General features: G+C 43.4%; 1 protein-coding gene across 3 annotated transcripts in view; it reads right to left on the bottom strand.

Moving 5' to 3' along the window:
- NPAS2 (neuronal PAS domain protein 2) overlaps positions 1–25,697 on the bottom strand; it is a 114,549-nt gene that overhangs the window by 17,551 nt on the left and 71,301 nt on the right. For all 3 annotated transcript variants that reach the window (XM_064143595.1, XM_064143597.1, XM_064143596.1), the window contains exons 6-15: positions 22,451–22,571; positions 21,357–21,470; positions 11,008–11,126; positions 7,996–8,078; positions 6,901–7,007; positions 5,547–5,694; positions 4,946–5,027; positions 4,127–4,268; positions 3,287–3,393; positions 3,024–3,116 (exon numbers count right to left, since the gene is read on the bottom strand). In XM_064143595.1, coding sequence (XP_063999665.1) covers positions 3,024–3,116; positions 3,287–3,393; positions 4,127–4,268; positions 4,946–5,027; positions 5,547–5,694; positions 6,901–7,007; positions 7,996–8,078; positions 11,008–11,126; positions 21,357–21,470; positions 22,451–22,571 — 1,116 coding nt within the window. The remainder of the gene's footprint in view (positions 1–3,023; positions 3,117–3,286; positions 3,394–4,126; positions 4,269–4,945; positions 5,028–5,546; positions 5,695–6,900; positions 7,008–7,995; positions 8,079–11,007; positions 11,127–21,356; positions 21,471–22,450; positions 22,572–25,697) is intronic.

The raw sequence follows: 25,697 nt of genomic DNA, 5'->3' as shown, positions 1-25,697 counted from the left end.
GTTGAGACAGTCCTGCTTTCAAAGCTGATGAACAGAAAGATGGAAATGTGAAGATATCCTGTTCCTACACTTGTCCTAACAATGGTAGCAGGATAAATACAAGAGTTTAACTCAGTTTTCTTTAAACCTTTCTTTTCTGCCTGCCTTCCAACTTCCAGTCCTCATGGCCAGTACTAGAGACATGCAACAGAGTTGTGAGATCTCAAAAACAGCAGGTTGCTGTAATTTCAGGAAAGCTTTAGCTGAGCAAAGGAGAGAGGGAGCCACTTATCCCTTCCTCTTGTGAGAAAGGCTGGGTCCATGCACCAGCCTTGCAAGATACAGCCCCTGGGAAAGCAGCTTTCATTAGTTTTGCAGCTCACTGAACAACTTGTTCATTCTCTCTGTCTTCTGAATAACACCTGCACCATCCCAAACGGATTATTAGTGCTAATTATTATTCAGTCATTAGCATCTGCTGTGTTGTAGGGTTTTTTTAATTTATTACAATGAGGAGGGCAAACAAACAAATATTCTAATAGGGAGCACTTGCTTTAAAGCAAACCATTTGCATTCAGGTGACATCTACTAGTGTGCTGTTCGTTCATTGAGACAAGCATGGCAGATGCTAAAACTGCATTTCGGCAGAGGCAAAACCATTGCAACCTTTGCTCAAAATAAAAACTAATCAAAGTTCAAGCAGATGGTGCCTGAGGCAGGAGCTGGCTGCTTGCTGCAGATGTAGTCTTGTCCACTTAAAATGTCTTTTCCTCCCTGCTGCTGCCCCATAGCCACATGTTAGCCACAAGGATGCCTGTCAGAGTGCTGGGGCTCTGTGTGGTTAGGCTCTCACACTGCCTTTCAGCTTCCACCATCAGTGACCTTCAGCTGAGGCTGAGTGGCAGAAAGGCAGTGGGGAGCAAGCTGTGAGGCTCCTTTTCATGGGCTGGCAGCTGGCCATCCAGCCAGGCTATTTATAAAAGCAATGAGCTTGTGTTCTGCCACTAAACTGCTGGGAAATGGTCAACTAGGAGACTGAGGCAATGTTCATGGTGGGAAGCAAAGGTACCTGGGTTTCCTCACTCATTTGTTTTGTGCTGAAGATGCCTTGTTTTATAAATAATGGATTATCTTGCTGTAGGCTGGCATGTTTATTATTTTAAGGTGGGAAGTAAGCAACTGAAGAAAGTGATTAATAGTTTATGAAAATCATCCAAACCTGTGGAAAACTGCTACCTTTCCCAGGAGTATCACTATGGGGTGTGAGCCTCAGCAACCTGAGCTGCAATGTCCTGGTTCTATTTCCCTGCCCCAAATCAAGTGAAGGTCTACCTTGAGCTTTGCCAGGAGCATTGTTGTGATTTCTCTGCCAGTTAAGAAGACGGTTGCTTGTGCAGACAGACTTGAGCCAGCCCTCTTCCTCTGAGAGAAATTTAGCCAGCCCAAAGAGGCTTAACCAGTGGATGTGCAACTGGATGGCTCTCTGATTTGCTGGAGAAGAAATGGAGCTGGCATATCAGTAAGAGTGTTTTACTGGGAAGAGGCAAGGCAGCAAGTCTCTCAGTAAGCATCTCTTCACAAAGAGCTTTGATGGATAGGAAGGGGAGGTAGAAAAAAGTCAAACAAAACACATGTGGGTTTATAATAAATAAAACAAATGATATTTGGAAATGCCTTAATGAATAACAGAGAGAACTATCTGTAAAATAAAAGGAATGCTCAGAGCAGATAATTGATATGCTATTTCTTCACTGCATGCTGATGTGGAGTTGTGGAAAGAATATTAAATGAGATTTTGCTGGTTTAAAGTGGAGATCCTCAGGACTTTCTGTGGCTTATATGCTACAGGAAGAAACTGTGGGATCTTGTGAGGGAGTGCATACTGCCAATAGTAGAAACACCCTAGATCCAGGATGATGTAATTTCTAGCATCAGGGAATAATGGGGTGTATCAACACAACATGACCACATAAGAAACAGTGTAAAGGGAAGCTAGTTGTCAGTTTTTTTCCTAATGAAAAAGCTACTGAAACATTAAAGTGTCTTTTTGGGCGACCACTTGCTTTTGAGATAAGGATTAGTAAATTCAACTGGAGAAATCTGTCTCTAGCAGCATCCTCACTGTTACTGGCACACTCAAAAAAAGGGGGGTTGTTGTATTTGTATGCCCCTTATTGCTTGTTCTGCATCAACCCAGACAACCCAGTTTGTTTTTAATTCTCATTATGACCTTGATTTTGATGGGAGCTGTAGACATGAAGTTTGAAACTCTTTATCTTTTTGGTTTTGTTCTTGTCATGGGTTGAGTTCCGGTCTGCTGCTATTCATACCATCCTGCCTCATTCCAGTTTTGAAATGAAACTGCTGGCTGGAGCAAGGTATTATGGGGTTTGAAATTCTGATTGTAACATGGGAGACTTCCTGTTCCTGGTGCTTCTTTTGGGTTCTGGGTTTTGGGTGTTGGCTGTCTTCTGCTGAGATGGCAGTGGGACAGGGAGGGATCGGGGAGCAGCTCTCTGGCTTGGGTTTTTAGCTTGCTTGATTCTGCTTGCTGCTGCTTTCTGCTGTGCTTTTTTTCTGCCAGTAGGCTAAGGTAACTGTGCATGTATTCTCACTTATTCAATAAACTCTCACTCTCTTTGTCTTAACCAGGAGGGTTTCTTTTTGTATTGTTTTTTCCCTCACTTCTGTGTTGGGGGAACAGACAGGTTAACCCATTGCTTTGATTCAATCCATTACAGTCCTCTTATGAAACAGATACATGTTCCCCATAACCTATATGTACCTGACCCTTGGCTTTAGCTCTGAATGCCTGTGCACAGTTCCATGTTTAAACACAAGTGTTTAATTCAGATTACTTTCCTGCAGTGTTTCAAGCTGTTTTGAGAGCTGGTAGATCTGCAGATGTTGGCTACTAAGGAGATAGTCTAAACACCCACCCCACACCCCCTCCAAAACCTGGACTCAATTTGTTTCCTAGATGAAATAAGAAAATGTCAGAAGATAGGCAAGTGACCTATTCCTCTTCCAAATCCCCAACTAACCTGTGCCAGAGGTGCAGCCTGATTTTGGAAAGTTGCTTGAGGCAGCAACTGCTGTGGGAGAAGCTCACATGGAGCCTGAGAAGGCAAAGAGACCTAGATTCAAAACAAAACAAAACAAAACTGTATTTAGAAATTTGCCACCTTGAAGTTTTAGGTTTCTTCTAATGCCACGAGTTTTGTGTGAGTCATTTTTATTTGCTAACTGCATATGTGGCACATACTTCATACTGTCTGCCTGTCTTGATGACTCTTTCTGAAGTTACCTGAAGAGCAGCAGGTTGACTGAGTCTGTGCACAGATAAATCCTGCTGTGTGCTCGGTGTTCTTGGCAACGGAGTGTTGGACTCTGCAATCAGCTTTGTTGGTGTAGCTGCAAGGAAAGTACTGGTGAGATTTCACACGCTGGAAATCAGACCTGTTTGAAATGAGAATTACAGCGAGACCCAGCTAGAAATGGTTTAGGTCCCAGCTAAATTCCAGTGGGAGTCAAGGCTGTTCTTGTTGACTTCAGTGATAGTAAAATTAAACTGGTAAGGAAAGTCTGGGCAAAGATAAAAGTAAAATAGACAGGTTATGATTCTGTGCTCCAATGAATAGAGCAAAAAGACCCAAGAACTGTTCTAAAACAGCTGTAACTCCCTTTACATGGGCTGAATAACTGTAAATTTAGGTTAGCTCAGCAGCTTTTCTTCCAGATCAGGAAGCAGAAAGAGTGTATAATGTGTGCCCAAATAAAGGCTGGAGTATCCTGTATCTTGGCCAGAAGAGAACTGCTCACAGACTGTTATTACTCATATTAAGTCTAGTCACGTTGCTCATACTGAGCCCTCAAATCTGAAGACAGAAGTCCTAGTTTTCATAACAGACTAAAACAGGAGGTCTCACAGCTAGTCTAGCTACTCATTTTCCAGCATATAAGTATTGCTGTAAAACCTTCCCTCTTGGATGTCATTATTCCAGATCTTGGACTTTGTTGTCAGTGACAAACATGCATCATCGATACCTCATCAATAACTGTTAAGTTAGCAGCTGTGCTATGTAGGCACATATTCTCTAACTTTTTAAAATCAAAAATAATGCAGTAACCCAGGAATGCTACTCACATGCTGGGTCTGACTTGGGGGTGTGGGAAGATTTTGGTGAGCTCCTGGATGACACTGAGGGTGTCCGACTAGCACTGAGGATTGAGGCACCAATATCGAGTGCATTAAAGTGCTGTTCAGGATCCAAGCTGGCACTTCTATCCTAAAACAAACCAAGAAAAGGGAACAGTTATTGCATCTGTCAGGATAAAAACACATTGAAATGCATTTAGTGATGGTTGCATGTCCAGCTCTCTGCCTGGCCTAAAACAAATTGAGCAGAATGAATTCTAGGTAGGCCAGCAGAAGACCTAGGCATGGGTGTCAGTGTCCTTTCCAAATAGTATGTAACTAAAGTGTTTTACAAAGAGCTGCCACAGAGTCGCAAATAAATAGCAAGTTGCTGCCGTAGTAATTTTGTGCCTGAGTCTTTCATTTTTTCTTGACTTGGATGTGACTGGAACTGCAACCTCTGGAGCTGTGCACCACGGAGGAGCTTTTCTTTCTTCCCTCAGCAGATTTCCAAGATGCAGTCAAGAAGGCTGTTTGCCAGAACATGTCCAAACTAATTTTTAAACTGTAGTACCTTGCAAGGAAAGGTGGAGATATCTCACATTCCCCCTACCCATGTTCCACTTAATTTGTGGCTGTTACTAATCTCCAGGTTTATCCTTTCATAAGCTTATCCAATTAAGTTTAAAATTATTCAAGTGAGAGTGAATTCTGGAGTTGAGGGAATTCACCCAGAAAGGCAGTGCTGGAGTCTTCAATGATGTTAACACAAGAACAAGTTGTGATTGCTGTATATATGTTCACGGCAAAAAACTTTACTTTTTGTACCTTTAGTGCTGAGGACACAACCTCTGAGGATACTTCTACCAAGCCCATCTCCTGTCTCCTCTCCACTCGAACATCTGCATAACTGAATGCAAAATACAATTGTATGTGTCAACACAGTACTGTTATAGTTCATAAAATGTGCCTTAAGCAAATAGAGAAGCAAATGGTTGTAATGTTTTACAGGTTAAATTACAAGTTAATATATTAAAGAAGTATATATAAAGGTCAAGTTCACAGCCTACAACCACTTTATCACTTCACTGGAAAATTCCACACATCTGATTGAAGAACAGTGTAAGGATTAGAGCTTAACTGATTATTAGAATAGTTAGAGGATCTATCTATTTCCTGTTCTTGCACAAAATGGAACATTTTAAGTTAATCTGCCCCTGAACTCCTGATTGACAAATAAATCTTAAGATAAAGTAAGGTTAAGTCTGATCATTTTCCTATAATGAACATATATCCTTCAGAGAATTCAGTCTTCTTTTTTTGTTACATAAAAGACACCATTTTCTCTAAGATAAAATTTTGGCAGTCACGAGGATGCCCTTCTCTTACTGTTCTTTTAGCCCTCACCGATTGATAGGGTTTTCCATACCTTACCACCATGTGCGTGCACACAATGAACTCTGGCTTGGAGTTCCACTGGTGGTAGGTGATATAGTAATGGGTCTGGAGCCAGATCCACTGCTGTCCTTTGGTCAGAAACCGGTAGCAGCATGACTTCCCTTTGCCAAACTGCATCACTGTCAGCAGAAAATACACACAGCTTGTAGCACAATTTGTGACTGAAAAATGGCATGAAATGTGAAAAGTGTGACAAAGGCATCTATGGACCCACTGATTCCCAAAGAAGGAAGGAGTCTAAGCACCTTTTGGGTGAGTAGTGCCATCAGTCGTATGACAGAGCAGGTATCAACATCAGGAGGTACCTTTTTCTGACACTTCAAATGTTCAATTCCTACACAGTACAATCAACCTTAACTACGGACACTAATGCATTAAAATCTGCTACAACTTAAACATGTATCTTACTCTGGTTTATGCGCTGATCACACAGTACTTAATTAGCCATCTGGGATTAATTTGTAAGAGTGATCATCTTAAGTTCTGCAACAGAAATGTACAGGATAAAAATGCCTGAAAGATGAGTATTGTGAGCAGATGGACTCAGAGTGAAGTGAGTATAGGAGATAACATTATGCAAAGACAAAAATCATTTGAAACAGAAAGAAAATTAACAGACTGACAAGAATTCAAGATGCAGTGAAATGGAGTGTAAATAAGGTTCTAAAGATTCACTGACAAAATTAATGTCCCCTTTTCTCTCCAGTCATTTCAGGGCGTTCCCAAACACGCACATATTTAGCCTTTCTATACACTGAAGTGAACATATGACAACTAATGTTGATGGGATATTTTCAGGTCACCCAAAGATGGCAACCTGAGATGTTCCAGCCAGTTCTGTAAGCAAATACTTGAAAAGCATTGCCTTGTTTTCTTTACTTAGTGAAAGAGTTTTTCATTTAAATCTTAATAGACTATATTTAAATAATCGAGGATAATGCCAAATACAAAATGAGCAACATTAGGGTAAATAACATGCAAGAATTGTACAAAACAAGATCCCCTCTGAGGTTGCCTGAACTAATCCTCTATATTCTTTGTTAATAAAGCAGGTGTCTAATCTGGTGTATTTTATCCATGCAGTGAGGCTCACTGACTGCATCTGAGGATACAGAAGATAAAACTGTATTTTTCAGAGCTTGATAAGTCTGGCCCAGACACCAATCAGCTGTGGTGCCCTCAATCTGCTGTAACTCCACTAAGACATACACGTGTGAGGCAAGGGTCAAACCCTTCCAAGTTTAAATCAACTTCAATTGAAAATACATTTCACTGGAAGAAGTATCCTGGTGACTCGACAGGAACTGGGGCTGTGCAATACTTACAGTGTTCGTGGCACCTTGCTAGCAGCTCTAGGTCATCTATATGGTAATAGTCATAGCCAGAAGTACCCAGCACTTCAAAAGGCAAGTATCCTATAATTGGCGGTGCTCTGCAGTTAGGCACAATATAGATGAATTTATAAGCCACGAAAGAAACAGCAGTTCACAGAATCACAGAATCACTGAGGCCAGAAAAGACCTCATCAAGTCCAGCCTATAACCTAACACCACAACATCAGCTAAACCATGCCATGAATATGCAAAAAGCCCACATCTGCTCTCACTCATCGGTGTGCAGTTGTTTCCACAAGGGACTAGATCCTGACTTTCCCCCACTTTGTGCCCACAATGCTCAGATGGGCACAGCAGTGCTGGCAGGCACCAACCCTGCCGGGGACAAGGCCATGACAACTCCATCTTCCCAGGGAAAATGTGCTTGTGGAAAGGAACTCAGATTCTCAGGGCCCTTCACACAAGAATCCACTGTGAGGGAGCCATTCGTGCTATCCTTGGTCAGAGGCACTACTGCAGCTCACATGAACCTCACACAGGAGAGAACCGTGTGGCCAGGTGATAGGAACCCATCATCTCCCAGAACTGGGGATGCAGGAGGTGAGATCATCTGTGCTGCTTCCCTGGGTGCCTGCAGAGCTCATCAGTGGTGTGCTGAGGCAGTTGCTTTGTACCTTTGCCAGTTCGGTTGCCTCAGGCCAGCACAGCCATTCTCTCCATAACTCAGTGGGAATTGCATACACACAATCAATGGCTGGATTTGGAAGGAATGATTTCTGCAGCTGTATAATAATTAGATGATTTTTTGTGTGACAGGCTTTGGTCCATTGACAATTTTAAAGGAAACAAGAACAAGCTAATTACAAATTTGGCCTGAGAAAGAGAGTAGTTTTGGTTTTTTTAAGGTTGATAAAAATAAATACAGGGTAAAATAGTAAATATAATATTTTGTAGGAATTTCAGTGGTTGCCACTCTGTTCATGCAATTTATTTGTGAAACATAATGCTATTTGAGAGGACTCCTCTTACTAAAATAGCAGTACACAAACACCAAATACAGCCAAGAGTGCTTTTCTTGTCACCAACCTGTGATCCAGGAATAAAAATTTCCACTCCAGACTGTGTCTTGATGTGAATTCCTCTAGAGGTTCTTCCACGATGCACATCTCCTGTATAATGAAGAAATGAGACTTGCAGCTTCACCCCTTTACTTCATCTGGCTTTTGTTAGCTATAAATACACAGTGCATAAGAGGAGGAAACAGAGGATTCACATGTTTTCTGGCAATTCCAGAGAGCAATCTATTGTATCTATCACTGCCAACATTTTTGCAGGAGCTGGGAAGAATTTGTGATGTGCATGGACTTAAGAGCTGAGACTGTTCCTCAGTGTCCCAGTTTCTCTGGGATAGAACTGCAGATCCAAATTTCCATTCAGGAAAGCTGCAGTTCTGAGAAGACTGAAGCACCTGATTTGGTGAGAACAAAGTTAATAAGACAGTTTTGTTTGTGGCCATCTATGTTATGCAGGTCTTCATAGTGATCAAGCTCTTTTGATGTTCCGAGTTAGTCAGGTATTAAAGCACAGAGATGGGAAAGCCTGGGCAGCTGACCCAAGATGGCTAGCAGAAGTATTCTGTACCATAAATGTCTTTATCCCTGTAATGTCAAGTTTGATGGGGATGGTCTCTTCTCCTCAACGACTGCAATCCCTGGAGTGTCTCACCTGTCATTCTGCTCCAGAGGCCTATGCTCCTCTTTGCTGTGACTGCCACACTTTTGCTGGAGCTGTGGTGCTCATAGCGCCTGACATCGAGCATTCAGTGCTGGGTCAGCTCGTGGTCACTATATGAACTCTGTGTACCTTATATGAGCATTAGTATTTGTATTCAATACTTATTATAGTAAGTCTGTTTCCATTTCGACCTATGGGGTCTCCTTTCCTTTTCTAGATTCCCCTTCCCTGGGCAGTGGAGCTCACTGGGTGATAGAATGGCTGACTAAATGGAGACACTGGAGGTGCCAGAGTTTTTATGGATTTGAAGCAGCACCCAGGGTGTGGTGGTTGTGCTGCCCATGGCCCTGAGAAGCAGTACTCCTTCCCAGCATCCAACCTGGGCTTGGTCCCACCTGAATTTGCTCACTCTTCTGTGTTACTAAAGATACCCACTGCTCTTGCCTGGCTCTTTTGGATGTTTGCCCTACAAGCCCTCTTTGAGAAAGGGAGACATTCTCTTTCTCATTCAATAGCTGCAGAGGCAGCCTGCACAAGCCTGTCAGGCAGGTGAAGGGCAGTGGTTTTGGCTTGCACTTCACTCCTGCAGTGAAGAAGCTGGCCCTTAAGACTCACGTCAGTCCTCAGTGCTTGTGATAATGAACAATCATAAGTAAGTGAATTACAGGGCATAGGGCTGTTTGTTTCATAGGGAGTGAGGATCAGGAGGCAGTTGGTGGTAATTATTTGGGAGGTGGGAAGAAGAGGAAGGATGACACCAAGGTGCTCACTTGTGCATGCACTGGGGCTGTAAGCCACAGCCCACTACTAGCCTGTTCACAGCTCCCCTCTGCTGACCTCTCCTCTCCCACTAGCAGTTTGCAGGAACAATTCCAGATACGCAGGCTGCCTAGAGTCAGCCTGGAGACTCCTGGCCTGAGACTTGCCAGTGTCAGTGCTTAGGAGTTGGCAGCATCCAGGGTTACAAATGTCCCCCATGTCTCTCCTGCAGGAGAGTCTCAATCATCCCTGATAAGGACAGCCTGCCTACTGTTTCCAGTGCTACTGTCCCCCTACTCCATGGTGTCATGACCTCTTGTGGTGTGGGCTCAATAACCCCATCCTGCTGTCTCCACTATCACTTCTCTCTCTGCTGTCCCTCCTGGGAAAAGAAGTCTTTCAGACCATCAACGCTTCAAAACCTCTGCAGACAAGACAAGGTGAGGTGCACTGTCATGGGGTGTTTCTTTGATACATATCAGTGTTCACAATGTTGATTAAAGTTGCTTGTAATACAGAGGCAAAAGGCTTCATGCGTATCTTGAATTCCTCCCTCCTCCCCTCTCCATTTATGCCAAAATCATTGCTGATGCCAAGAATGCACCATTAAAGATCAAGGTGCAACATGCAAACATTGCTGTGTGCAAACAAATTACTAATTCTGCCCTCCTATGCCAGCCAGGGTTAAGTAAATCATCCAGGTGAATTGAAGTCATTGGTGTCTAGGATTTCATGGCAGCTATCATCTCTGGGTTGTTCAATAGCTGTTTCCCCCCTTACACTGGGTAGCTTATCGCCACATGCAGCCTCTTTTGCTTCCTCGTTAATCTTGAGATGTTAGCTGCCCAAAGACAAGGGAATTTGCTTTCAGGGTTCCCAGAGAACCTTAATTCCAGCCTCTGGTGCTAATATGATTACTGTGGTTAAGATTTATCGAAAGTGTCCTCATTTACTCAGAAGGCACTCTCCTACCAGGGCCATGAATCAGTCAAGGGTGCCCTGCAGGTCCCAGAGCAGTAATGGCACCAGGCCAAGACAGCAGTGGTTTCATACCAGCTAGGTCTCAATTAGAATAAAAACCTCTTAACCTCTGAGGAGAAGATACCTGATGCAGTAGCTCACATTTGTGGGAATCAGAGTGTTGGGCACAAGGTTGGATGGGCTATCTTTATTTCACAATTACCTTACTACTACATCTTGCTACCAGGATATGGGAGGAGAGAAATTAATGGCAGTCACTCAAAGACACCAAGGGGCACAAATGAAAGGACTGATGGCCTCTGTATACACTGTCCCAATGCAGGAACAGAAAACATCATAGAATCAGCCAGGTCAGAAGAGACCTCCAATGAAGAACCTAATTTTAAAGTGACATTGTAATTCCCAATGCAAGGAAGGTTTCCATTTCCTGTGCAAGGCAAGCAGAAGTGACACCACATTCACGGATCTTGGCTGGCACTGATAATCCTCTTCACTGGATTTTTATGCATGAAATGTGATATCTGTAATCCATTCAATTAGCAAAACTGAGAACTTTGTGTGTCACCCTGTCTGAAAGTGTTTTGAGAGGTCCTGAAATGAACGAGACCCATGGTATGCACTTACTTTTAAGAACTGAGGTGTTGCCAAACGAACAGTCGCAACGAAGCAGATCTGCTTCCCCGGGGATGTTCTGTAAGCCCTTGGGACAGCCTCATCAAAGCCATTGCAAGTGGAGTTAGGCACTAGGTAGGGAAAAAACAAACCAGGACATAGAGTCAAGCCCTATATAAGATTTGCTCTCCCTGAATATTTTGCACACGTGAAGTGTACTAATACTAATTTTATTCAGAGAAGTGCTCTAAAAGCTTTAAAAGCTGATATGCATATATTTAAATCCAAGTCAGTCATGTTAGGCAGAAATACATCAGAGCTTAACTTCAAGTATGAATCTTATAGGTTAATCCTGATAAAAGTAAGGCCAAACATTATTACAGAGCATAAACCAGCTTTCTGGAAAGAAACCCCATGCATCCAATTGCTCTTTTTCACCACCCACAAGAAAAAAAAAAAGCTGCAGTATGCCTAGCACACTGACTTCCATGAGGCAGTGAAAGAGCCATTGGCAAGAGAGGCAGCTGAAGAGAGATCATCAAGTCATCAGTGGCAAAACACTGGGGCCCACAGCTAGGAAGGCTTCATAGAGCTAGCAAGAGGCTGCTTGTGATTCTCGCTGCTGAGGTGTGCCATCCATTTCTGCATCTAAGGAAAACTGTTCCCAGGGTGCTCAGTTTTCCCTTAGTTTTAAGAAGAGCAAAGAGGATCCCATGTATGGCACTGGCTTCCAGAGATGGGCATTTCTGGTTCAGTCTGCAGGTGGCCTGCTGTCTTCTGAAACACTGGGCTGAAGAAAGCAACGGATGTAATGTAGCTACAGATTTTGTGTAAGGGTTTTGACATGTCGCTCATGATTCCACAGCTCTTGCATTGTTTTGAGAGCCCACAAGCACCTCTGGCCACAGAGATATGCTGCCAAAAGAAAGTGTTGCCTTAAACTAGTCCTCACTCTGATGTCACAATGGCATCATGCAAATTCTTCATCCAAATTTGAGCTCTTTAGAGATAGTACTCCCATTCCTACATCACTGAAAGAAAACTGTGCTCAGCTGGGAGCTGGGGTGGTCCCTTCGCTTTTTGTCCTACCCTGCCAACTGTCTTGCATGAAGACAGCCCCATCCAGCAGTCAGAGTTCAACAATGAGTTAATCTAATGCTAAGAGGGATTAATGCTAATATAAAACTATCTTTTCTTTCTATTAGGCCTCTATATCCAACTTTGTGAAAGTTTCCTACTGTTTGTCTCTTCTGCATAAGGGAAATCAAGGATAAGCATGCCCGTTCCTGTGAAAACGAAGAGGTTTACATCTCTTTGGGGAGATACTACTTAATTTTATCCTAGGGTGCTTACTGCACTGGGCTTTAGCTCACTAGCATAAATTGCAGAGATTGAAGAAGCCTCAACTTATCACGTGTGGTTTTGGAACCTACTTCAACCTATGGAAAGCCTTTGAGTAACAATACATAGCTGGTAACAGGGGTAGCAGGGTATGAGACAGAAAAGTACTCTGAGGAAAATTCACACCTGTGAGTAACTGGTTTTGGCCATTGTGTCCACAACATATATATTGTGCCAATAACGAGGAAGAAAGAGTCCTCATCTAGGGATGTGAACATCCACAGAGATTGCAGCCCTCTCTTGCAGTTGAGTCTGGAGGGCATGGATGACTGGATATTGAGATAAAAATTATGGGCAAAATTTTCCTCCTTTCACCAGCAAAGCACACTTGCTCTGGGGACTTCCTAGGAATATGTATTCCCATTCTGCTCCCGGGGTTATGTGCATATATGAGAGTTTCTATGGGATTATTAATACAGGAGGTAGAAAAAAAAAGAGTCAGGAGCTGCAGGAGACAGGAGTAAAAAGCTATTGATCCATCTCTGATATGATTATATCGTGCAACTCTGTCGATTTTCTAGTCAATCCTGTTTAAAAATTAATAAGATTGCTATAAACCCACATTAAGGGCCTTGTAAAAAGTCACTTCCAAGTTTACCATGTAATATGTTGTCACATTTGAAGTTAATGGGGCCATTTCTCTCTCTAATAGCCAAGTTTAGTAGCAAATGTTTTTAGGCTAGGCTCTAAGACATGAAAATAAGGTAAGAATGTTCAGCCTCTGATGTACTGGTATAAGTTACCCTACTGAGTGAGTCCATGGGCTTGCAAATGACACCAGCTGCAGAAGAAAGCTGCACTCTTTCCATGAGGAATTTCTTTTTAATGTCTTGCCTAAAGCTGCCCTGGTGCAGTTTGAGACTGTGTCCCTCCTTGTTCCGTCACTGGGTGCCTGGGAGAAGAGACCAACTCCCACCTGGATACAACCTCCCTTCAGGTAGTTTGTAGACAGCAATGAGGTCTCCCTGAGCCTCCTCTTCTCCAGGCTGAACAACCCCAGGTCCCATAGCCTCTCCTCACAGGGCTATGCTCCAGCCCCCTCACCAGCCTTGTCACCCTTCTCTGGATAAGTTCAAGCACCTCAATATCTTTCTTAAATTGAGAGGCCCTGAACTGGACACAACACTCAAGGTGTGGCCTAACCAGTGCAGAGTACAGGGGCAGAATGACCTCCCTTGTCCTACTGGCCACACTGTTCCTGATGCAGGCCAGGATGCCATTGGCCTTCTTGGCCACCTGGGCACACTGCTGGCTCATGTTCAGTTGGCTGTTGAGCAGTACCCCCAGGTCCATCTCTGCCTGGCTGTTCTCCAGCCACTCTGTCCCCAGCCTGTAGCACTTCATGGCATTGTGGTAATTAAAGTGCAGAACCTGGCACTTGAACTTGTTAAAACTCATGGCATTGGACTGTGCCCATCTGTCCAGCCTGTCCAGGTCCCTCTGCAGAGCCCTCCTGCCCTCTAACAGAGCGAAACTTACTGATGGTGAACTAAACCCCCTCATCCAGATCATCAATAAAGATATTGAGCAGGATTGGGCCCAGCACTGATCCTTGGGGCACACCAGTACTGGCTGGCTACCAACTGCATGTGGCACCATTCACCACCACTCTCTAGGCATGGCCATCCAGACAGTTCATAACCCAGCACAGAGTGCCCTTGTCCAAGCCCTGGGCTGTCAGCTTTGCCAGGAGTTTGCTATGGCAGTGTCGTAGGCCTTGCTGAAATCCAGGTAGCTTACACCCACAGCCTGCCCCACATCCACCAGGCAGGTCACCTGGTCATAAAAAGAGATCAAGTTGGTCAAGCAGGACCTGCCCCTCCTAAATCTGTGCTGGCTGGGTCTGATCCCCTGGCCATCCTGTAGGTGCTCTATGATTGCACTCAGGATGAGCTGCTCCATTATCTTGCCTGGCACTGAGGTCAGGTTAACAGGTCTGTAATTTCCTGGGTCCTTCTTCCAACCCTTCGTGTAGATAGACACCACATTGTCCAGCTTCCAGTCTTCAGGGACCTCTCCAGTGACCCATGGCTGTGGATAAATGATGGGGAGTGGCATGGCTAACTCATCTGCCAGCTCTCTCATCACCATAGGATGGATCCCATCTGGTCCCATAGACTTGTGAGGATCCAAGAGGCTCAACAAGTCCCTAACTACTTCCTCCTGGATTAGAGGGACACTGCTCGGCTTCCTGACCCCACCTACCAGCTCAGAAGGCCAGCTGTCCTGAGGACAACCTGCCTTGAGGCAAAGAAGCTGTTAAGCCCAAGGGGATGGGATAGAACTGGCCTGGCTGAAAGATACGCCGTCTTTGAACATCTTCTGTGTCATCTCCATACTCAACTGCCTTTGACTAAGTCCAGACTATTAAAAGTGTTGGTGATGCAAGCAGGTAGCCACCACCTTGAAATGTTTATCTTGATTTGAAAGTAACAGTAACTGAAAGAAAAAAATAATTGGTATTTGTTTCTGAATTATTTTTGCTGCCTGACTTATTTTGTTGGTATCTGTTCTTTCTGCAGCTCTAACTGCCCCATCTGTTTTGCTCTGCTCTTGCAGCCAGTCAGCAAATTTCAGGTTTTTTGTTGGCAAATTTTAAAGTGTAGTTAGAACAAGAGACAATTACATGAATTGAATGACAACAACAAAACTTTAAAATCTTTGCAATGTTTTAAGTATGCCTGCTGAAAAATAGCATACTTCATAGTTCTCCAAGTCTCTCTAAAAGGAACACACAGCATCTCGAAGTAGCAAAGTTCAGTAGGCAGACTCTGTGGTGCCCTCACAGAAAAATAGTGGAATGGAAAATAAAGGATGAAGTCTGAGGCTATGACGATATTAACATTTTAAAGTCAAATACAGGTCTTGAGTGCTTTTGTTGGCAGGAACCTGATGAAAATGTTATGCTGGCTATAAACAGGTGAGCTTGGTTAAATGAGGGCATATGTGCTTCACAATTAAATGAGCAGTACAAAATATCACAAGCAGGGACTTAGAAGGCCACGTGACAAAGCTAAATAATCAGAAAGGTGAAACAGTTGTCTCATATATGTCAGTGAGCTGATGCTCCTTATCATGAATTGAATAGTTTTTATGGTTACCTATCAGGCCTAACTCTCCTACAGCCATCACAAAATTCTGCTGTAGAAGTATTACATTTCCTGCAAATATCATGTAAGTCAGAAAGAAACCAGTTTAGTTATACACAGGGGGTTTGTTCTTATTTGCATTTGTTTTTTTTTTTAAAGACCAGGGCACTAAGAAGAAGAAGATGTTAAAAATAAAATATATCACACAGTATCACACAGTATCATCAGGGTTGGAAGAGACCTCACAGATCATCAAGTCCAACCCTTTACCATAGAGCTCAAGGCTAGACCATGGTACCAAGTGCCTTTAACTACCATAGACAAAAAGATTTTTTATCCTCAGGGACATAAATCATGCCACATGAAATGAATGAAAATATGTTAAAAAAACCCCATCTGCCACCTTATTCAGTTAATAATAGTACAGCAGTCAGTTGCTGGGTCATCTTATTTTAACTTAGGATGTTTAAAGCAAATTCCTCCTATAACAGCAGACCTCTAATTTATGACACTTGAAAAAGGAAATCCTTCCTCTCCATTTTGTCAGTAGATGTTAATGTTTAGTGCCTGTCAAACAAACTGAACGATGATAACAGAAAACACAACCCAAGCAGACCAGAAAAAAAAAATCAGTATTGTATCAGTAAATAAATTCAGACCAAAGATAAACAGAAAATTCAGCAATTAGTACATATAGTGAAGAAATTTAAAGTCCTAGTGGCAAGCCAGGCTGTAGCTTTGGACAAATAACAGTGACGTGTGCGTACATCACTTGTTTGCTTTAATCTACTCTCTCTTCTTTCCTCCTCTTAGTTCTTCCCTCTCCATCTCATGTTGATGTGAACCCCAAGTAAGCTCTTCAGGATAGGAGTGGTGCCTTTTTCTTTAAGTGCCTGTAGAAAGCCTAGCATAAGCACTGCAGATTGCTAGCTGCAGCTTTGACGATACTGTTAGTAGCAAATAATAATATGCGGCTGTCGGCTCTGATCAAAACATTCGTTTCAGTTTGAGTTATTCTCGTTATCAGCTGTTTCTGCATATGCTTATGGAGGCTCAAGATCAATGTATCTTTTGTATAAATCTGTTTATTTCTTTTAAAAAGGAATTCAGATTGAATTAGTATTTCTGGGAGTTAAAAGATTTTAGTGGTTTTTTTTTTCTCCTCAGTGTAACAATTTTCGTGATGGGTATTTTTATCTCTGAGAGATGTATCAGCTAACAGTAGAGTATCTGCTATTATTAGCACCCAGTAACCAGATACTTCATGAGTTTCCATGTAATTGGGTACAAAAATGCACAATTTTATATTCCACTATAATATTTCACTACCTGACTTGATCAGGAACTCTTTTCACGTAGCAGTTATCTCCTCCTTCAAGAGAAAAACTTCAGGCATTTTGGATGAAAGAATGGATCTGCTGCTTTAAAGATGCTGCTGAGCACTCTGAAGGGCATGACTCTGGCTTTGTCCCTTGCAGGAGATTTAAAGCAAGTCTATCACCTCAGAAATAGGATACCAAAGCCAATATTTGGTTATATAATTATGAGAGATCTTTTTCTGTTTACAAACGTACAAACAATCTTCACAGGAGGGATAAATCCAGCTCACCTTATCTTTTCTTATCAGAGTGAGCTATTAAGTAGCTTTGTAAAATAATTTATTCTCACATAGTATGACATTTTATGCTGTTAGCTAAGCATTTCCTTAGATTTTTTTGAGGGTTAGCTTTATTACTTGCCTCCCTTCTCAGCCCTCAGGCAAAACTGGATGGGAGCCACTGCAATGGTGGTGCTGCCATAACTCTGTCCCTTATCAGGTGCTACTGGTCATTGGGTACAGTGATGGCACTCAGGACCCTCAGATGTGTGCACATATTCATCTCTCTTGTTAAATCTAGATTAGAGGAGCACAGCCTGAAATACATAAAAATATTGAAAAGAGCTGCTATTTGCAAATTAAAAAGAACCTCTAAACCCCCTTGCTCTGATACCACATAGGCATTTCTCACAGAAGCAGAGGAAACTCCACCTTCCTCTTCTGAGTGGCCCATGGGCTGCTTCTCCTCCTCTCGAGGGACTATTAAATCTTCACATCAGGTTACAGTCCTGCTTTTCTCACTGAAGCTTAATTAATGATGATTACATAATCGCCCCAAATGGAACATCGAATCTCTTGTATGTGATTTAGCACAGCCATTGACTCGTGCAGTGCCTCTGCACAGCTTGCACTGCTGTCTCAGTAGTCAGCCACTCTTGCTCGGGCGCAGCTAGTGAGGGGGGTTTGCCCCTGTGCAGGCAGCTCGTGTCACATCCCCGTTGTACATGCAGCTGCAGAAATGTCCTTGCAGTAGGGGTTACAGAATATGGCTTCCCACACACATTCCTGGGATGGCCCCAGGTGTGGACCTTCCCGCTGGCTCTGGCTGTGCAGCTTCTCTAGCCTCCAGCTATCGCTGAGCTCGGGAGCTCTAGGGATAGTGATCTTCTGAAAAACTGATCACATGCCCTGAGCTATGTGAACTTTCCCAGGCAACTTCTGTGGACTGCACATCTATCTCCCTTCCTCTTCTGGGATGGGGGAAGATGCCAGTGACTGCTCCTCTGGGGGAGTGGCATGAGTTCAGCGCAGGTTGTGCTTTATCTGGCTCCCTGATGGCAATCCTGGTGACAAATCACCTTGGTACATATCAGGTATTTGTTCCACTTTAGCAGAAAAAAATATCTCTTTGGCATCTCTGTGCAATGTCCTTTAAAGCACTAGAGCTTCCAGTAAAGTTAGGGAGAGCAAGGAAGCCCCTAACTGGCTTTCTAAGCCTCAGTCCTTCCAATTAATACATTCAAACCCATCTCTGTATGATGTTCTCAGCCATAAGGCACACTGTCATTAACAGAGAAGATACAAGAGAAGATGGAAGGGGCAAGGTCACTGGGACCCCAGCATGCATGACCTCCTTTCTCCCACATACCATAATTATATGAGCAATGAGCAAGTTTAAGGGAGAAGGAAAGGTGAAAGATTCATTAGGACTGTCAGTGCCATGACTTTACATTAATAAGAGTGGAATAATTAATTATCTTGAGGGCATCCTGGTGGGATACAGCCTGCCCATGGATACAGGAATGTCTCCAGCCACAGGGGCTCTAGTGTCCCTGTGGCAGGAGTGTGCAGGCAGGGTGGACTCAGAGTACACTCATAAAACCACTGGAAATCAAGGTAGGATTTGGCATTGGGTGGCTATAAAAGGAATGGCAGAGATTTGTATTTAGAGAAGAACATCCTGTATCAGTCTCCCATATGTAAAACCATGATCACACCTCCGCTGCTGTGAAAAAGCTACAGGGAAAAGCATTCTTGAATACATTCATAAGGAATGTCTCCTGCTAATTTAGCTTAATTTGCAATTTGTGTCTTTCTCCCCCAGCTGACTATTTTTTTATCTTTAGCTTAGCCTTCTTCCTCCACACACACCTCCAAATGCAGGGTTTAGGGCTAGCTGATCCTACACACACAGGATGAGTGCTGCCCTGTGAATGATACATCTCTTCTGCTCCTCACCCATCCTACCACTGTCATTCTTCCCCTCTTGGCCTCACACCTCGAGTGTGAGGGTATTTAATGGGAGGAAGAGAGCAATTCCTGGCAGATCTGGCAAGTCCTGGCAAGTGACAGACCTAGAGTACATAGGCTAGGGGGCTGATGCTTGATAATGGGGTGCCCTGGGGTGTGAATGGTCAAGCAGAGGCAGGAATCCAGCCCGCCACTGTTCTCACTGGAATCCATGTCTTAAGTCCTCATGCCAAAGCACAGCTGCTTGGCCCTAGCCCTGGGGCTGGAAAGCTGCCCAAAGGATGGCTGCATTTGTTCAGTGCTTGCTTGACCTGATGTTCTCCATGCCTTGCTCAGGGTGCAGCCAGCTGACGCAAAAAGCCCAGAAGAGCCAACAACAGCCGCTTCGAAGGTTGGCACCCTCCTCCGGCTGCTCGCTCTGTCCTTGGCCCAAGGTTACCAGCTCCCAAGCAAACAGAGCTTGCTGTTGCTACATCATGAGTCTGGTACACTTGATTCCAACTTTGCTGGGAGGTGGTTTACTGGCTGGATTAGGAGACAGGCTAATTGAGAGGACAGAGGGGGCAACCCGCAGCCAAGGGAGAGCAGTTCTGAGAACACACTGGTGAAGCAAATAATTTCCACTGGGTTCTGTGCTGAAGTGGTGAAACTGAAGTCAGGATGGGCAAGCTGCCATAAGAGGGGAAGAGGGACAGGGCAACATCTCACAGGGCAGGGACTGTCAACCCCTCGTCAGACTGCAGTGGCAGGTCAGACTTCATCGGAAATGAGAAGAAAGTGTAAGAGACAAAATAAAGTGGAAGACTTAGATAAAGGTGACACAAAGCGGGGGGATATTTAGAAAGGAAGCAGAAAGCACGTGACTTGTTTGAAAGCTGTAAGTTAGGGTCTTTAGAAAATGATATGGGGTCTTCTCAAATCAGTATCTTCCCATTTAGTGTGTATGCATTGAGCTAAGGAAGATAACTCTAATGCAAGTTTTGCCTCTCTTCTGAGAAACAGCCACCAACACAAATGCTGGGATACAAAATCCTAGTGGGTAAGAGGGCAATATTAAGGTTACATGAAAATAAAAGGCTGAAAATCCTTGAAGAAAATGGATCAGAAATTCCCCTGGTAGAGATGTATCCTTATGAGTCAGCACCTGAAATCCAGTTTCTGCTCTAGAAAACAGAACAGCTTGATGCGTGTGTCTGTCAGGCAGAAGCATTTCACATCATTCAAACTAGAAAGCATACAGGCAGTTACATTTTTTATACAAATAAAGCCTTGAATCAGAAGGCACAAACCAAGAAATACATCTCTCCGTCCTGCACATAGGTTTCTATTCTAGTCATGTGGAGCAAGAGTAGAAAGTTAAATGGGGACAGGGACATTTTTTTTCGCAGTGTGGCATGCAGTTTTTGGAAAGCACGATGGGGAATTTTTTTGCTGAGGATGACCTATTTGGAGCAATACCAGCAACTTTGGAAATGCCACTCTGGAGTTCAATCAGGCAAGTAACTAAAGCAAACTTGGGCAAGCAGGAGAAGGGAAAGTAATAAAAGAGTATTTCATTTCTGACACTAATGGCCATGCAGCAATCTGTTTGTTAGGGCATGGGCGAGGAGGAATTCTGCTCTTCATTCCTTCAAAGACCATTTCCTCAGGCTGACTGTGGTGCTTTAGCAACACAGCTGACTGTATGTCTCTCTCTCCTTTTTTTTAAGAGTATTGGGTTCTGCTGTGCTGGAGGTGAATGCAAAATGGCAAATAGAGGGGGAGGTGGGTGGAAGTGTCCTCATCCACTCTGATACCACCAGCAGGAGACCCCTAAGTGCAGTGAGGGGTGACAAGTGCAGGCACTCAATTATGCAGCACTGCTGCCTTTCCCCAAAATTTTGCAGAGACAAGGGAGAGGGCAGATTTGGCAGACCATCAGCTCTGGCACAGCATTTGTGTTTAATGGAAGATAGCAGATAAGGTAGCAAGCTTATTATTTAGCTAATAGGTGCAGTCTTAGCACACAGTATTACTAAGCACAAACAAGCCCCCCTCTGAAACTATCATTATTTGTAGACTTACCCGGAGTCCAGGATCACTGCTAACACGTGAAGGGCAGTAACAAAAACGACTAACAGTTTCACTCTTCAGAGGTATTTGTCCAGCTATTGCAAACCAGCCTCAAAATCCGTCAGAAGCGATATTTACCCCGTAACGTTAAAGTAGTCTTCTCAGCTACAGGCCTGTCTTCTTCAATGGAGCAATACTTACATTTTATTTTACACAGCTAAAGTAACATGTATACAACAATTAAAGCTTACCATTGCTGTAAGACCGAAAATTTCCTACAAATTTTATGTATTCATAGGTTGGAAATTCCTTTGGGTTCAAACTTCCTCTCAGAAGATGACAATAAAACTCTAGTTCATTGTCAGCTGGATTGTGAAAAGAAGAAGAAGAAGAAATAAATATACTATTTAAGCTAAACACAAGCAATGGTGTCTTCCAACCCCGATCTTGCAACTGGCAGCACAAAAGCAGCTTGTTAGTGCTCAGAGTCCCAACCACCAATATGCTATGATGCAGGGTCAGAGCCTCTGCAAGGAAGCACCTTGCAGGGATGCGGGTTGTTCAGCATCCACAGCTCAGGGACAGACTTGGAGACTAACTGTTCCACCATCTCCATCACAAGGAGTTACACTGCCATGGCATCAGTGTAGTGAACAAGAGAATTGGATCCTTCCTTTATAAGCTTTTTTCCCCCCTTATTTTGGCTCTTCACAACTCGCAGTGGTTCTACATCTCATGTTGAAAAACTATGCCTACTAACCTCAAAATATTTATTAAATTAACTTTGGCATATTAGCTATCAGCTGCAGATTTTGTACATGCAGCGGATTATGCAGCACTATGTCTTACATGACTGTGTGTTTTCTGGTTTCCTAGGCCTTACCTCCTAGAGGCAAGTAAAAGAGTTCTTAAGGAAAATAAAATTCACTTTGAAAACATATTACAATGATTTTATAGATACTTTTCAACTATAATGCAAACCAAAGGTATGTGACATTAGCACATCTCCAAACAGCATCTTGAACAAGCAGAAATATCAATTAAGATGTGAGTTGTCTCAGGTGAACTCTCCATTTCCATCAGCTAACCTATTTTCCTTGGCTGTCTCAAAAGATACCATATTTAATAATTAACATAACTGCAAGTAGTCTTAGCCTAGTAAAATAAAAGCAATGAGCTTCACTTAAAAATAGAACCAAAGGGTCATTCCAGGTGGCAAGATCTTTTTAAATGGCTACAAACCTAACTTTTCTATTAGACATCACATAAAAAAACTCCTTCTGAGAGATTTTGTTTGTCCTGGTCCTGCTTCTTTATTTACTGGGGAAGATAAAACAAAACTTACTTTTTAGGTAATCTGACGAGGCAGAATCCGTCATAAGCATACAAGAAGACAACATCTTATAAATTTCTGAATGTTCTTGTTCTGGGAGGAAATTTAACAAATTCTGATCCAAGACATCACACTGCAAAGAAAAAGAACCTTTGAGAAAAACAGAAATATCATGATGAGCAATGCTTGGAGAGATGCACAGCAACGTGGATGTGAAGCCTGTGGCACTTGACAGGATTTTCCCCATTGATTTCCAGGGTTCTCCTGACAAAGCCTAAAACACAGGGGAAACTGCTAGGCAAACCAAGTGGCCACTTCTCTGTGAGGTGGTTCTCAGATTAATTCTCAGCACTAGGTCACATTCCTCTAATGTTTCTCAGAGACCATACAATACATCAGGTACATCTATACAATAAAATGCTGAGATCTGCAAGTAAACTGGAGAATGTGTGCTTGGTTCCCCATCCTACTTGTCAGCTCCATGCACAGACCTGTTGTGGATCACTGGAGCTTGCTCTCTCCCTGGCAAACCCCAAGTAGTAAGAGCAGTAGCACTGTGAGTCACTCTGGGCCACTGGTGCCAAAAGCCAGGTCAATCTTGAATCCACTGTCTCCCTGGGGGGAAACTTCCTAGCTCTTGGGAAGTATCCTTGGGGTGGTAGCTGATGCTCCCTGGCAGGTGGAATCCCTGGCTCCTGCATTCTGGCAGGTGGAATCGGAGAGAAGGGGACTTTCCAGTCTGGACATCACTTTGCAACAGCAGTAGTTAGTCCTCAGGGAGAGGGACTTCATAGTTTCCCTGGCACAAGCCCTCTGGTCAGCCATGGACTGAATGCCAAGATGCCTCCAGCCCCATGGTCAGTTGTCCATCCAAAATCTAAGTGGTGAGATTCAGGAATGGAAAGAGGAGATGGATTTGTGCAAAAGGCCATTACTGGTCCAGGGAGGAGAAGACAGAGAGTCAGACATGCAATTGCCAAGAGGAAGGTCTTACCATGTTCAGCATAACCTAATGCTAGAAGAATGTACCTGAAAGAAAGTCCTGAGATAAACTGACCCTCTAATGGTATTGACTTCTATCCATCCCACTTGAGGTTAGCTCATGCTGAGCTGGCACACTGACACAGCTTCATTTGTCATCAGAGCAGCTGCTATCAGCCTGTATAGTTGTGCTGAAAATGTGTTAGCCCTTTATGAGACTGGCAAGTTATTAATCATCATCATTTATTCATGTAGTTATCTAAGACTGCACTTCACTTTCCCTCTGCTTTCTACCCATGTCTGCTGTTCTGTGCGGAATTCCTGTTCACAGGAGTGAAAAACATTGAATGTACTTAGAAAATTAAGAGTGCTAGTATTTATACACTTCTCATGATGCAATGATACGTTACTTTAGGTTATTCACTTAGTAAGTATGTATTACATGTCCTTGTTACTTGAATATTCTGTTTGTAAAGAATACTTGAAATGTATTTTTATGACTTTAGTGTATACCTTGTTGATATGCACCCTACTGAAACAGTATGTGATTGGTTTTATATAGATATGTATAAATACATATACATACATTACATTTATATAAGGTTTGCCTATATATATTTATATCTATCTATATCTATCTATCCACATGTTTATTGTATACATGCACACAGATACACCATTTCTCTTTATATTTAGACAAATATAGTACATTGCTCATGCAGTTTGGGGCATATGAAGAACAAGCACCTGACAGGAAACTGCAGAGGTAAGTCCTGCTCAAGGCTTATGGTACAATCTCAGAAAAGTTATTTTTTTCCTCCTCATTCCCTTTCTACCTGTACATGGTAGATAATGGCACTTAGCCACTTCCACCTAAGTCTCACAGAGGTTAATTAATCTACCATTCACTCAGCAGTAACTGCAGGTGGACTAGATGTGAGCTGTCACTGCTCCTCAAATCCACTATTGCTTCTTCAGTGACCTGAGGATGTACCACCTTTTATCTCCACTCTGTGACCAAGCTCCAAGTCAAAATCAGTTCTGCAGTGTCATTTCTGTTCAAGGTGATGGCTGCAGAGGCCTGTGACTACACCTGTGGTTGGAGCTGCAAGAGACTTTTGTCCCATTTACCCCTCAAAGCAACCTCCTGCCCTGAGCACCGGCTGTTAATTGATTTGCAAGTCTTGGCATTTATAGTTTTGACTGCTGTCGGGTATCAAATCCAGATTTTAATGTTTGATTTGTTGATAGGAAATAGCAACTTTTAAAAATAAGTTTGTGGGGAAACAAAAGTAGCTATATACTTCTTACTGTGTTTCACGACCCCTGCCTCCTGCAGATCACTGGTTAAACAGTGCACCGTACAGAACTGCTGGATCTTGTACATATCAATATTCTGAAATCAGTATGTCAATCAAGAATATCTTGATGAGTCAAATAGAGAGACAGAAGCAAATATTCCACGGTCTTGCTGGAGCTGTAGGAAATGCCAGGCAAACCATTCACAGATTCACAGACCGCACTGGGTTGGAAGGGACCCTCAAAGGTCATCTTGTCCAATGACCCTGCAGTGAGCAGAGACACCCCCAACTAAATCAGGCTGCCCAGGGCCACATCAAGTCTGACCTCCAGGGATGGGGCCTCCAGTATTTTACCATTCCCATAAAGAACTTTTTCCTTATGTTCAAACTAAATCATAGAATCATAGAATCAACCAGGTTGGAAGAGACCTCCAAGATCATCCAGTCCAACCTAGCACCCAGCCCTATCCAGCCAACCAGACCATGGCACTAAGTGCCTCATCCAGGCTTTTCTTGAACACCTCCAGGGACGGTGACTCCAGCACCTCCCTGGGCAGCCCATTCCAATGCCAATCACTCTCTCTGGGAAGAACTTCCTCCTAACATCCAGCCTATACTTCCCCTGGCACAACTTGAGACTGTGCCCCCTTGTTCTGTTGCTGGTTGCCTGGGAGAAGAGACCACCCCCCACCTGGGTACAGTGCCCCTTCAGGTAGTTGTAGACAGCAATGAGGTCAGCCCTGAACCTCCTCTTCTCCAGGCTAAACAAGTCCAGCTCCCTCAGCCTCTGCCCCTATCACTACAAGCCCTTCTAAACAGTTCCTCCCTGTAGGTCCCCTTCAGATACTAAAACGTAGTTTACAAGGTCTCCTGGAGTCTTCTCTTCTTCAGGCTGAACAGCCATAAGTCTTTCAGCCTGTCTCCATAAGAGAGCTTTTCCAGCCCTCTAAGCTTCAGAGCCAATTCTGCACAAGATC

Source organism: Pogoniulus pusillus, chromosome 5, assembly GCF_015220805.1.
Source record: "Pogoniulus pusillus isolate bPogPus1 chromosome 5, bPogPus1.pri, whole genome shotgun sequence".
In the NCBI taxonomy this organism is placed as follows: domain Eukaryota; kingdom Metazoa; phylum Chordata; class Aves; order Piciformes; family Lybiidae; genus Pogoniulus; species Pogoniulus pusillus.
Note: the sequence above shows the minus strand (reverse complement) of the source record. Positions and strands in the feature narration are given on the sequence as shown.